Source organism: Odontomachus brunneus, unplaced genomic scaffold (assembly GCF_010583005.1).
Source record: "Odontomachus brunneus isolate Ranch 3 - 2012 unplaced genomic scaffold, Obru_v1 Obru_scaffold_195, whole genome shotgun sequence".
Lineage (NCBI taxonomy): Eukaryota > Metazoa > Arthropoda > Insecta > Hymenoptera > Formicidae > Odontomachus > Odontomachus brunneus.
Window position 1 is genome coordinate 43,278 of NW_022639645.1, and position 14,374 is coordinate 57,651.

The 14,374-nt window shown below is 41.7% G+C and overlaps 1 protein-coding gene across 3 annotated transcripts in view; it reads right to left on the reverse strand.

Annotated features, from left to right (window-relative positions):
- Nucleotides 1-90: 90 nt before the first annotated feature.
- Nucleotides 91-14,374, reverse strand: part of LOC116851884 (aminopeptidase N) — a 37,116-nt gene continuing 22,832 nt past the window's right edge. Inside the window, exons 1-15 of one of the 3 annotated variants that reach the window (XM_032831760.1) lie at nucleotides 12,024-12,455; nucleotides 8,115-8,487; nucleotides 6,380-6,675; nucleotides 5,841-5,999; nucleotides 5,078-5,377; nucleotides 4,663-4,846; nucleotides 4,306-4,462; nucleotides 4,148-4,229; nucleotides 3,831-4,014; nucleotides 3,445-3,652; nucleotides 2,927-3,204; nucleotides 2,556-2,755; nucleotides 1,976-2,287; nucleotides 1,734-1,815; nucleotides 91-1,360 (exon numbers count right to left, since the gene is read on the reverse strand). In XM_032831760.1, the coding sequence (XP_032687651.1) occupies nucleotides 1,211-1,360; nucleotides 1,734-1,815; nucleotides 1,976-2,287; nucleotides 2,556-2,755; nucleotides 2,927-3,204; nucleotides 3,445-3,652; nucleotides 3,831-4,014; nucleotides 4,148-4,229; nucleotides 4,306-4,462; nucleotides 4,663-4,846; nucleotides 5,078-5,377; nucleotides 5,841-5,999; nucleotides 6,380-6,675; nucleotides 8,115-8,474 (2,952 nt within the window). In that variant the 5' untranslated portion in view covers nucleotides 8,475-8,487; nucleotides 12,024-12,455 and the 3' untranslated portion in view covers nucleotides 91-1,210. Of the gene's footprint in view, nucleotides 1,361-1,733; nucleotides 1,816-1,975; nucleotides 2,288-2,555; nucleotides 2,756-2,926; nucleotides 3,205-3,444; nucleotides 3,653-3,830; nucleotides 4,015-4,147; nucleotides 4,230-4,305; nucleotides 4,463-4,662; nucleotides 4,847-5,077; nucleotides 5,378-5,840; nucleotides 6,000-6,379; nucleotides 6,676-8,114; nucleotides 8,488-9,987; nucleotides 10,288-12,023; nucleotides 12,456-14,374 lie in introns of those variants that run through there. The other 2 variants (XM_032831762.1, XM_032831761.1) reach the window with 2 other exon arrangements.

Here is a 14,374-nt window from a genome sequence, read left to right on the forward strand (position 1 = left end):
TATATATATATATATATATATATATAGAAGTATATATATATATATATATAGAAGTATATATATATATAAATAAATCCTTTTATTATTTTGGTTGATAGGCGATTCAAAATAGTCATTTTCAACATATGTCATAACGAATGTCTCAACGATCATTGGATAAACGCGGCTCTTATTAACGAGGTAACGTTCTCTTTTGCGCACGATAGCTCTTGATTTTCTTTGCACTGAAAAGAAAACGTCATTGTGTTTAATTGCTATCTTCTTTCTGGCGATTCATGACAACCATTACTTTAACTTTTATTATTCCTTTTTTTACAAATATATGCTGACGATTCGACATACAATGTTTCTCTATTGCGCATTTCAATATCGTGGTTATCGATCGCTGTTCGGCTGAACGCTTAACGTAAGACAAATCACGCACATTTCCAAAGTCAAAAGATTTTCTAATGAGTTCGCGCCTTCCGCAGTACCCGCGAACTCTCATCTCGCGAACCTGAATCGTCTCCGTTGCTCAATTTGCGAATTACTTTTTCTTCTTCTTCGAGTCCGGAGCGATGTCGACCACGAGGCAAGATCCAAGACAACACTTTGAAGAGATTCCTAACGTTATCACTCGGGAGATATTCAAAATCCCCCTGTAATCTAGCGATATAATGGGGAATGTAAACCCGCATACACCGGAGAGCTAGCCCGCTCTGTTGATCTTATAAATATCGTGTACAAGGTGTGGCATCGACATATTGGTAAGTATGACGGGTTGCATACTCGCTTCGCCGACAGATGCGCGTGTTCGGGCACAAATGTAGTTGGAGCTTGGTGTACTCGTTTGCAAGACGGTTTACATTCATTTTTGTCATTAAAAAGAGCAAAAAAAAATATGAAAAAGTGTTGCAAATCGTTTTACCCGCCATATTGACTCGCATGCCGACGCGACGCCCAGTACATGTGATAATGCTGGCCGTACATATATTTACAAATACATACAAAAACACATAATATCTTCTTGTACAAGCCGATGGACTATTTGGCGATTTTGTTCCGCGCGTCTGCTGTGTGGACGAATGGACGAATCTTTGCGCTAATTCGGCAAACTCGAAGGAGAATTGCATCGTTCGCGCGCGATATATCAATTGTGTCACTCGGAAAGCATCGCTCTGCGAAATAAACTTGATACCACGGAAGACTGATTTTCTGTCGGACGTATTTATTACGCGGTGTTTCTTCGCAACCAGCCGCGTATCGTTGCGTGATTGTTGTCGATCCATCGTATGTTGGCTTCCGCCTGCTCCACCGCTTGGAGGACGGCTCGTGTCGCGCTGCTAAGCTCTTCTTTGTGCTCGATCGCGAACTCCAGCAGCTGAAAATATAACAAAAACACATGATGTAGCACTCTGCAAGGAGTTAATTTATGATAAGCGCAGTGAAAAAAACTCATTCGGCGAACGTGTTTACGCCAGGTATTTGCGTAATTCTTCAGCGTACGTTGAATAGAAAACAATTTTTATTAATAAATCTCACTTATTTTTATGTTTTTTTTTTATATTAAAAGTCAAGGCGATATCGAATTATTTTTAATCCAAAACTACATAAATTGAAGCGTAAAGGACGCGTAGGTTTGATTATAACTTCTTGGAACTTGTCCAATGAAATTATAATCGATATTCTCGTTATGTATCTCTTAGCTCAAGCTACTTTTTAACTTGTTAAATTACTTCCAAAGTGCAACTCACATCTTTCAAATCATATCTCGTGCTTATTCCTCTAGTAACCGACTTGGCAATGTTATTGACGGTTAACAGCGACGTTCCGAAGCTGAAAGTAAGAAAAGATTCATTTTAAGAAGAATCTTATCTGTAATAAGAGTAACTCAATGTTACAAAATCACGTAGCTATTCTAAGAAGACAGCTCTCTACGACACTAACAAATAAACAAAAGAAATGTGAGACCAATTTTTTAATCTCGACAACTCACTACTTCCTGAGGCGCGCCCACTTGTTCCTGAAGTAACTGAACGCGATCGGCTGTCCGACGACATTGTTGGCTACCGCGTTGAATACTCGGGCGGCATCCTGCTTCCTGATGCCTGTATTTTCTGTGACGCTCCAGTCCAAGTATCGATTTAGTAGCCACGGCTCCCTTGTGCAGCCTAGCGCTTGTAAGAGCAGATCCTTCTCCGATCCAACGTTAGTCGAGCGATATCGTTGCCAAGCGAACTCCCATTCGCTCTGTCCGCCTACTCGAATAGCCGTGCAATAAACGACGCCTTTCAGGTTCGGCGAGATTCTACAACGGTAAAGTTTCTCATTAGAAAAACATGATAAACGTAATTTCATTGATTATTATTATCAAAAGTGACAAAGAAGTTCCGGGCGCTTGAAAGTAGAAATACATAGTGAAATAGTTGGTTTGCAATATCCAACATATCGTCGGGATGAATAACACAACTCGATCATCCCAATCGATTCATATCTGGAAACGTCACGATGAGCTGATAAATAATTCATGCACTTGACAATGTCTCTTGTTATCGCGATACGTCGTCTCCACTTACGGATTATTGACGTCCGGATTAGGAGTATTGCGCCAATTGCGGAATTGTTGCACGGCATTTAGAAGGCAGTCCTCGTGGCCGAAGTCGCAAGCCCAATTTAGAACGTCAATTCGCGTGAAGACTGTCAGCTGAGGATCTCCCGCTTTGTCAGTAAAGCCGACTTGCTTATACACGTTATCCAATAGTTTTAACACGTATAACTGAAAAATATTCAATTATATCTATCGGCAGTTTTACAGTCTTGTTCGTCAACTTTTTTAGCAAAGGATACATTTTAGAAAGTTTTTCGAAACGTTATGACAAATTACAATATTTCAAAAGTTTCTCATGAACATATATATATCTTATCAGAAATAATCTTTGATATTTACCCTGAATTTATCATAGCCATGAGTTTTGATCAGCATGTCGTCGAGATAATTTAAAGCATTGAAGGCTGCCTTCCAAGGCAAATATTCTGTCTCGTGGGCTAAATAAGAAGTAACGTCGAAAGCGATGTTGTAGTCGAGCTTGCCGGCTCTAGCCAAATTCAGAGCGTCGTCGATCAACTGCGCTCGATTGATCGTCGAGATGTCCTTGAAATTTTGCTTGTTTAACTGCTTAATTATCATCTGCCAGTTTGTCCTGTCATAATTCACTCTGTAGTATCCTACCAAAGAAATCAATTATGTCGTTTAATATCACATTTATACGCTATGTATTCGCACTCTAGCAAATAGTGGACAAGCGAAAATTTTTCCAAAATTGATATTTTTAGATTATCAATCAAAACATTATTTTTCCCGAGCAGTCGCGATAACACAAGTGAAACACTTTTGAAATAAATCTATCTCCACAACGGAGAAATACAAATACCGCAATCGCGGATACTTGGCCGCGATGTGATTACCAGTTTCTTGCACGTTGAGAAGTATCCATTGAGACGGACTCACGTCCAAATCTTTCATAGTGATCGAGCGTTCCGCATTCATCCACTTTGAGGGTTGAGTGTTGTTGAAATTTAATTGCTTCTCGGTCGTATAAGTGATGGGTATCCACCATAATGGTTCCGAATGAGTTGTGACCGTCATGCTGCTGTTACGAAGCAGAAAGCGTTCCTACGAGAAGCAGATGACATGCGTAAAGAAAATCGTAATTGTCTAAATAATATATCTCTGTCACAGATTAGTGCGACAGATTAGATATATGGACCACACAAGGGTCATACTTTTGAAGAAGAAACACTAAACATTGTCTGTTTACGCGCTTCGCTCAGTTTATTTACCATTCACGTACCTGCGTGAGAGTCATACTATTGTTGTTGTAGTTTCGCGTAACGGTGACCGTGGGAAAGCCGGTTTGCAGAGTCCAAGTGTCCATGATTTGTTTGACGGTCACGCTTGAATCAAGTACCTTGTCTTTGTGAGCTTGCTCGGTCAAAGCGTACCACAAATCGTTCTGCTCGGCGCTTTGATAGGCTCTGCGGATTTAGCAGAGACATTTATTCGCACATATCATATATATTATATATAGAACATTATTACAAGTATCTTTGAAATCACTTGGAGTGCAAACAATTATAAAAAAAGTCTAAGATATTAATTTCTACTCACTTTGTATTCAAATAATTAGTCAGGCCCTGTTTGAAGACTTCTGTGGTGAGGAAATGATCCATCATCCTTATTATAGAAGCACCTGAAGCAATCCCGGTACGTACAATTAAATAAGTTGCGCGCAGGATTATGGTGTCATGTGAAAAATCGTCAAGTACCTTTGCCGTAGGAAATTTTATCAAAAATTTCACTGATTTCATCAGGATTGCCGACTTCGATAGATATAGGGTGAGAAGATTCCAAAGCGTCCAGAGCGAATACATTTTGAAGATCATGAACGACAAACTGTTCCAACACTCGCCACGATGGTTCCACCTGAATATTTTAAAAATATTAAATTCGCGTTGTTATAGCAATAATACGATGGATGCAATTTCTCGAATGTATTTGAGACGTCTAGGCTTATTTCATACCGCTAATTTGGCCATTAAGATAGCACGTTATTCAGAGAGACCACGTTAATTGAACTATCATTTTGATTTTATCGTTTAATATCGTCTTCAAACGATACTTACCGCATTCATGCCAATGTACTCGACGTAGCTGGCAAAACCCTCATTCAACCAAAGATCCGTCCACCAACTTGGAGTCACCAGATTCCCAAACCACTGATGCGCGAGCTCGTGAGATACCACGGTGGCCACGCGTTGTTGATTGCTACTGGTCGAAACGCCTTCCTGGTACAACATCGCGGTTTCCCTAAATTGACAAAATGATAAATTAGAGAAGGAAAAAAAAAGTACAATCGTTTATCTCTCGGCGAAGACCCAGGTGAATCTTATGTACCTGAAGCCGTCGGAATTCGTTCGGAAATATTTGTCGAAATAACAAAAGCGATAGTGTTTTATTTTACTCTTCGTGCAACAATTAAACGTACATGGCATGTCGGATAATTACAAACAACGTGGATAATGTATCTCATGACTTTACCTATAAGTGATCAAGCCCCAATTTTCCATAGCGCCGGCGGCGAAGTCAGGCAAAGCAACCATATCCATCTTTGGCAGCGGGAATTCGATCTTGAAATACTCCTCGTAGTACTTGAGTATCTTCGGGCCGATGATCAAGCTATACTTTGCCTGGTTAATGGCTTCGTGGCGCGCCCATACTCTAAACTTCCCATCTTCCGATTTCCGTTCATCGAAGTCGGAAACTATGAAGGCTACTAAGTACGTAGACATCGGCACCGAACGCTCATAATGATCCCAAACGTACGTATGTAAGCCAGGCCTGAAAGAGACACAATAAGAGTTTTCTAAGAGAAACTAATCTAAAAATTAATTAAGAAAACGCTGGAAAGATGTCAATTTAAATAGTCGCTGTTTACGTATTTAGTAATTTAGTATAATGTTAAATAATGTTTCTTTATTTATGAATTTTGCCTGTGTCAACTTTTTTATGAAAATGACAATTAACGACTTCATTTGGATAATGTAAGTTTTTTAAGATTTTTATTTTTAATTTAAATTTTTTCCACAGAAAAATTTTCAGAATTTTTTCAAAAATTCCAAAAAATTCTCCGAATCGCAAAGAGAAATATTCTCTGAGTGGAGAATAAAGATACTGTATTTCTGAGTTCAGTTGCGATCGCAAAACTTGTGTCAAAATCGCGAGTTATAGATCAGATTTAGAGAATAGCGCGACGGTAACATCACGATAACATCTGACGCGAAGGTACAATATAGTTACTCACACTGGCATCGGTTGCCCTCTCCTGGGCATATTCGAGATAGATGTCATGTTTCTGGGACGCGCTATGTTGATCTGGAACTTGGCTTTCAGTGCCGGCTCGTCGAAACAGGGGAAAGCACGGCGTGCATCTGTAGGTTGGAACTGAGTCGTGGCGATCCATCTATAATGCAGAACCGAGATACCTTTGGCAAACAGCCGACATGAGCCCTTGTTTGAGTCTGTACCTTATCTAAACACGCAACTGCGATGAGGTTGTCCGAAGGATAATCACTTTCGCGATCCATCCCTAACGAAAATACTTCGCTACGGTAAAAGCTCGATGGACAACGTTAGAAATGATAGTACTTAGCGTGATACAAACTACGCTCTTCTGAATTTAAATTAATTTCACATCCAAATTCTCCTCGTGTTATTTATAAAATATTAGTCTTAGAGACATAAACGTACCTATAAATTAATTTTAATTTTTGTAATTTGTCCAAGGAAACGTCACTGCTACAGCTGAATGGCATTCATGCCATTGCGATGCCGTTTATTTACCTCGTCTCATTGCCAACGGTGTACGAGCTTCTGTAAAAACCTTGCAGGTAATCGTTCAGGTAGCCGATGAACTTGAGATGCACCACGTATTGTTTGCCCTTCATCAACTTGTCCGACGTTCTAATCACGTAGATTTGTCGCTCAGTGTCGTTCCTCTGCTCCACGATTCCAACTACCTTAGTCTTGTTGTTGCCTATAGGTTCCTTGATGCTCGTGAAACCCCTGTCTATGTTCATATCAACGGCATGCATCGTGATGTTGTTCGTATTCTCCGTCACATTCACCCAAATTTTCACCTGAATCAAGTGATCATATATTTTCAAGAGTCGAAATATTGTAACGTCTATTTCCAACAAATTGCGAATACTACATTTTTTATCGCAAATAAAGCTCCCGATAAGCTCATCGGCGTTCGAGAGAGCATTCCGAAATACTAAGTATCATCCTGATTAACAAGGAAGTATTCATCATTTGTTATTTAAATATGGCCTCTTAAGGTTCTCTGAATGTGGCTATAGAAGTGCGAAACTCAATTTGACCCACAGTGTAGCCCCGAGATCAAACGCATTCTCTCTCGCTGGCAATTCGAGAGAGATCACCGGGCCGGGTCGGGAGGCACGGAAGAAAGTGAAAAGAAAGAAAACGAAACATTGACAGAAAGTCAGGAGATCGGAGCACACGTGATCCGCCTAAGCCTGTTCTCTCGTGTGGTATTGGCATATGAAAGTGAACGGTCGCGTTAAACGGCACGCGCGCCTCTTTTCGTGACGGCGGTGCAGGAATATACGCATGTATCGAATTGGGAATTAAGTACGTAGAAAAACAGCGCGCTTTCGATTCCAGCTAGAAAGTCGGCGTTGGTAATGACGGCCGAACCGGCTCGCACCGGTTCGGTCGATACGGCTTCGCGAATCGTGAGAAAATCTCACAAAAAGTAGAGGCGTCCCGGCGATAGCCGGCGCCGCGCGTTAGAAACGACGTACGATATTTCGCAACAGAGAGATGTAACACCGAAGTAAACGTCTATCATTGCTCGTCCTTAATAAAACGATCTTTCTCTCTCTCTCTTTCTCTCTCTCTCTCTCCTTCTTTTAGCTCTGTCAATCGATTCGTTAACAAACAACGCGCTCATTGCGAAACAGTATGTGCGTGTGTGTGTGTGTGTGTGTGTTATGTGTGTGCATGTGAACGCATTCACTGAGAGAAAAAAATAGTTGGAATAACTATAATCTCACTATATTTTATAATTCGTTTTGGCCTCAAACATATATTTATAGTTCATCTAAACATGAAGATATAGTAGAATGAACACAGATTATAGTCACCATCTTATTATTCTATATATATGGTAAAGCATCTTTTGAGAGTATAGTTACATGTACCTATATTTGCCAAATATTCCAATTGTATTGACTATATAAAATAGTTAATTTGACTATATAAGTATAAGTTAATGTATAAGTTAATTTGACTATATAAGTATTGACTATATAAAATAGTTAATTTCTCGTACCATTCAATATTTGCCACCTTACCATATTTTTTATTTCAAATAATTATAATTCTTGATAAAAATTTTACACGGGTCAGTTATACTATATTTATATTGTAAATATTATGGTAACATTTACTATAAAAATTATATTCCTAACTATAATATTTTTACTATGCCATTATAGTTCCAAATATCATACATTTTTCTCTCAGTGTTACCGAATTGAGAAATTGCATTTACCTCGCCGTGGAAGGTGAAGTTACCCTCCCATATGAACGGTATCAGCCATATCTCGTACGAATCGGGCACTACGGTTCGAGGAAGTCTGACGTCCACCTTCTTCTTCGCGGGCGTCGCCGAAAACTTCCTCGCGCTCACTAAAACCGAAATATCTTCTGAAAAGTCATCGCATTGTTTGGCTTGCTTGTCCTCGAGGCAGGGCGCAAAGTGGTACACCAGCAGACCCGTGGCGACCAGACAGATGAGGAAGAATGCGCCCAGCAGGAAGGCACCGCATCGGGAAATCGTGCAGCCCCTCTTGCGTCCGAACGTGGTTGTGTGCGCGTCCATCATCGCCAGGACCTCGCGAGACTGGGTCATATCACGCGCGAGCCTGAGAAGAAAAGGATTGTCAATGCCCGCGCTCTGCTTCGCTTCACGCCAATTATGACCGGTCTCTTAATGCGACTTCAATTGACATTATTTCTCACTATCTGCCCTCGTGCGCAATCCACCCGCATTGTTTCCCTACGTTTCAATTCTCATTGCGACATTACTATCTTTTAGCCTTTATTATTTAGTAATCGCCTGCACGGAAAAAAAGAACGTAATATATGGACACCTATAAAATATTGCTGCATTAGCTACTCGAATTTTTGGTGCAGGAGCAAATTCTTTTCGTACAACAGCAACATGTTCTAACAACTTGATATTATATTGGTCGATCTCACAGCAATAAAAATTTGCCGTTGCAGTGAAAAAATTTGCTAATGCAGCAATATATTTTAGATATCCATATATTACAACTATTTTAGTTGCGACAAATAACTTTTTTTTCATGTGTGACTATTTAAATGTATCGGGGACAGCAATTGGACTTTAAAATGCCTTCTTATCTAAATTCTTCTTTATCGATAGAAGTGTCTCTCTAAAAGTGACTTAAAAGTGCTTTCTGATTGGAATTTAGTCACATTTAGAGGCATTTTTATCGATAAAAGAGAGTCCAGAATAATGAGTGCCTAAATCCATCCAGTGACGAAATCGACTAAATGTGTTTGCTTCTTCGGGATTTTTGCTTCGGTCGTAATATTGATTATTAAAAAGGTTCGATAAACAGCAGCAGCTTCTTTCGAGCAGATCTTCTCCGCGAGTGCGAGTTTCACCGAATCCGCTTTCGAATCTGATTTTAATAATCGCTTAAATCAGAAACGGAAATTCCAAAACCCATCTTATTAGATGCGATATATTAGATGTAAGCTCCATAAATTACTTCGCGCTCATTTATCTGTAGCCACGGCCAGTATGCATCGCGTATTACAGGGCAATGTCGTTATTCAAACGACGACTCATCTAAACGCTGCCGCAGAAGGTCGCGCGATGTTTCTCAGCCGATGCTTACAAAACAGACACGAAGGTGTCAGTGATAATATACGCGTCTGCGAAAGTGATAGTAATGAGAGGATTCAACTCGTTTCAAATTCATACGCACACACTCATCAATACTGCATCCATCATCACCGTCAACATTGTCGACAGATAGACATGAAGAATGTTCTAATACTAACCGCACTTGTTATTTTGTACAAAGAACTAGAACTCGTTCGTCACCGTTTACGTAGACTTATCGTGTAATTGCTGCCTAGACGATATGAGTGCATATCGCGTCGTTACAAAAAACACGCGTACTCGTGTACCGCTTTCAACACTATTTTTTTTCACGTGCAAAGTTCGCAAAATCTTTCCAATATTAACGCGTAATTCCATACGCAAAATTATTCAACAACAAGCGCATTACATTAGTTTCGCAAGTGCGATGTTGTCTAAACGTGGGAACCAATCAAGATAGAAACGGAAAAGAGATGACGTAAAATCCACGACTGAGTTAATATTTTACCTGGACGCCCAGCAAATCGTTTAAGTCTTGAGATCGAGGAAGTGTCTGACCACCGACAAAGCCGACGGGGAACCTGTAATTGTGCGCGCGGAAACAAAAATTGACGGCAATTTTTGCGAGTTCACCGTACCGAGAAAACTTTTTGTCCCACGCAAACCGGGTGAAGGTAACCGATCATTGAAAGTAATTTCACGTTCCAAACGCTCCGAGTGAGCGTGTCAAGGAAACGCGACTGGCGTGCCTGAATTGATGTAAGCTTCTTGCACCGGCGATCTGTCGTGAAGTAATCTCGCAACAATCACAACACAATCCTGCGCATACTAACCAAGACGGCAACTGCGTAACTTGAATAAAAGACGGCTTTGATGATACCAGCCGGTGGCGCAAATGAAATGAAATTGGCAACAATTTTCCCCTATAAATCACGCGATGCAACTCGCGCCGTGCGTTATGCCAGAAATTGTAAATAAAGGACGAGCAGCGACTTCGCAGCGGGAAAATGCACGAAGCAAGAATTAATCAGGATTTATTTGCACGATTGCGTAAACGAGTCTCGTGTTGATGTTTATCCAATTACGCTGCGTATTATATCGCGTGTAGAACGTTTCGCGTTTAATTACAAGGTGGATCGTGATGAGAAACGTGTGAATTCTTGTGCAAATTAAAATTCGTGTGCTCTCTCATTGTTTTATAATTAATAGAAAATTCTCTCGTACATCTTGTAATACATAGTAATAGCGATTATAGTAAATAGCAGCACACATGATATAATTGATTGAAACAAAAATTGTCGTTCGATCGATTAAAGCGATGCAAGCTGAACGTCTGTTCGCCATAGTTGTATAGAAGGAATACACGATGATGTCAACAGTGCGCGTTCTCGCGCACACTAACTAATTTCTACAAATGCGTTCGAAAGGCACTGCGAGGAACACGACCAGCAAACTTGTACCCACCAATCACTAAGACAAACATCTGTCCACATGTTTCCCGACAATTTACTTATCGCCCGTAAATTATTCGCGCGACGCGCCTCCGCGTTGCCGGCGAATTCGCGCGCGCAGAATAATCGGCGAGTTTCACGTCGTAAAAAAATGTAGGACATATTTGAGGAGCCTTTCGACGGCGATTTCGCATCTCCGTCCCGTGTAACTGCGAAATATCATGCATACGCCTCGTGTCACTTAATGACAAGATTTATCTGTGACGTTTATCTGCGGTTCCTCGGACAGGTAAGATGATTGCAGATATCCTGGAGACTCTCGGTCGCCGTTATTAGCGCCGCAAATTGCAAAAAGCCTCTCGGCCAACATAGATCTCATATCGTTTCTGCGCGTAACAGAACGCGCATCCTGTCATTTTATCTTTGTTTTATTTTTGCCAATAAATTACGCGAGAATCTCAAATTGTCGTGCAAACGCTGCTAGCGCGTCTCTCCAAAGAACTTGTAACTTCTGTCCATCAACTTTGTCCGAGGAGAACTGATAAACACGGAACGACCGTTACACAAACGTTTAATCCGCCTGCGAGATTACGTGTCGTCAAGTCGAGCATTGTTCCTGAGGCACAATGAAGCGATATCCGTAATGAAACATTACTGATCGCGATAGATCGGAATGTAACGGGCTGCGGCCAAGTTCTCGCGCGTTGGGCCCGAAGGATCCAAAGGAAGAGACCCACGTTGACGGTTAGCCGATATGATCGTGACGAAATTTGTCCTCAGTGACTCCGGGCACTTGGAATCCACGCGGGATAACAATCAACGAGGAGAAACCGGTTCGAGAACGGCCGGCAGGATGAACTTCGATGTCGCCACCTTCTTCCAGATCGCACATCCATTTCCTACGCGCACAGTCGCCTACGTGCATTTTAATTACGATGACGAAGCTACAGGTTAGTCACTGTAATTAAGCAGTGCACGCGCGCGTCCGTCAGTCACTGGACGGCGAGTCCCAATTTCCAAAGCGAAATTGACTTCGCAAAGTAAAGCTGCGATCGATATAAGCTGCGATCTCGCCACCGAATGTTGAACTCACACGTTGACTTTCGACTTCGTGGTCGCCGGTGGTCCCCCTTATACCGCGACACGTCGTACCATCGGCCGCCGATCGACGAACAGGATCATCAACGTCAGCACCAACGAGAGCGCTCCACACCGCTCGATGGTTCACGCGCAACTGCCAAGGAGCAAGGCGCGATACTGCCCGGTCGCTTCCTCTCCTCGTAATCCGGGTTTCCTGGCCGATCGCGGTGTCGGCTTCCAGCGGCGACGGTGCGGTGCCCTCCACCTGGCGGTCTTGTGTGTGCACCCACCTTCCTGGATCGCGGGATGCCATACGATCGGTTTCCGGTTCGTTACCGGAGGGTTCGCCGTCTGCGCGATGCGATCGATATCCGGCGGACGACGGAGCGTCTCGCTCAGGACGCCGTAGGACGCATCGTTCCGAATTAACCCAGATCCAGGATCCGGGTTGGCCCACCAGCCGTCCGCCTCTCCGCCGCGATTTCCGCGGGCCGTATTGGAATCGATCTTTTCTCTCGGCGACCGTCTCCGAGCAGAGCAACGTCCAGATCTCTTCGGCGCTCAGGTGCTCTCACGCGGTGAGCTCACACCGAGAAATTCTACGGAGACGAGGATGAAGAGCACAATGAGTGAAGAAAGAGCATTCCTGCAGAGGAAGATCGTGGGACTATCGTCGACCGGTTTAGACGTTTCACCATTACCAACGCGGCCGTTTCCATCCATTTTCCTAGAGATATCCGTTACTTCTCAGATTATCGGCCTAGTCTCACTTTCGTTTAGACCTGTGCATTAAAAGTGTCGTTACTTGAAGTTTATCTCGCGTGAGACACTCGGATTTTTATTCTAAATTAGATCTAGGGGTCGATTGTGTATGAAACCTAAGGAAAATCACAAAAAGTGAACTGTCGCTTGATTGGGTAACTTTTTTCATAGTGAAAATGCGATATTCCTCACGTGAGATTGCTCGGCAAGAAATTCCATGTCGAATTGTGTCAAAGACCGCATTTCAATATTTACCAGTACTGAAAATTTATAGTATATGTAACATAAACTATAGATTTTCAGTGATGCAGTAAATATGGGAACACAGCCAAAGTGTGAAACGTATCTCGAAAGATGAAAAATATATTAATATTTTCGTAAGCACTTCTAAAGCATTATAACAATTATGATGATACTCAGATGAGATACTCTATATGAGATACTCAGATTTAAGCTCAGAGTTAAATGAGACTCTTTCAGTTGAATCGCGATTACAGATATAATATTACATGTAACATATAATTCAACTAAAAAATTTGGCTCTAATTCTGAGTGAAAATCTGAATATCTCACGTGAGACAAACTTTAAATAACGACTATTAATACAGGTTAAATAACGACTATTAATACAGGCCTTAGTCATTCGTATAAACGGCTTTCTCTATTAATAATGAAGATATTAGATGGATGAATAAGCTGTTTTGCAACCAATGTACGACAGTCTCATACGTTAAATAGGATTGCTAACGTGAATTGCGAAAACATCTACTCGTGTTTCGCGACGGAAATAACCGAAGCCAGCCAGCGAATTACAATGTCGTGTTTACAAATAAACGTTTGCACGCTAATAACCGCATATTATTATTCGACCACGTTGGCAAATAGCCCCAGCGTATACTGCGTAATTGTTTCAAACGGCCAAAGTTGTTTAACCGCAGAGTACTAATAATCACGATGGTTTTCAGATGAGAATTTGTTGGTACCATCAATCCAGCCGTATGCGCGCAGGATGCGCGACGCAATCTCGGCAGATTAGTCAGTCATCGAGAGCGGAAGTAATAACGGCACGAGCCCTGTGGCGTTTTCCTTGGGAAAGTAATCCTGTCACAAGTAATTCTAGAAAACTATGAATGCAACGTTTACTACGAAGTCACAGCGTGATTCACGTCACACCTCAGCGTGCGTCAATGCGCAACGCTCACTCCGAATACTTGATAAAGCACGTAATTTATCAAAAACATGATTTTCCTTCTTGATACTAGTGACTTGCTTATTTCATGCTCGACTCGACGACGCGGAAAAACGCTTGTGTCTCAAGTAGGAGCGTTATCGGATTTCAGGAGGCGAGTACACGGGACGCGTGTCTCCTCCGCTCTTCCGTAATCAAATTTACATCTTCAATAACATTATTTGTAGATACAAGTGTACACAATCAACGCATCTCTTGTAATAAGGATCACGCGTGTTACGCGGGGAACCAGAAATATTCTTAAAATAAAACCAGGAACGCGCGAGCTCTCCGTTGAACCGAGCGATATTTTTTCAGCAATTTTTCATCAGCAACAATTTCCTCGTTGGCGTTCAATCGTCACGCGCCGATAA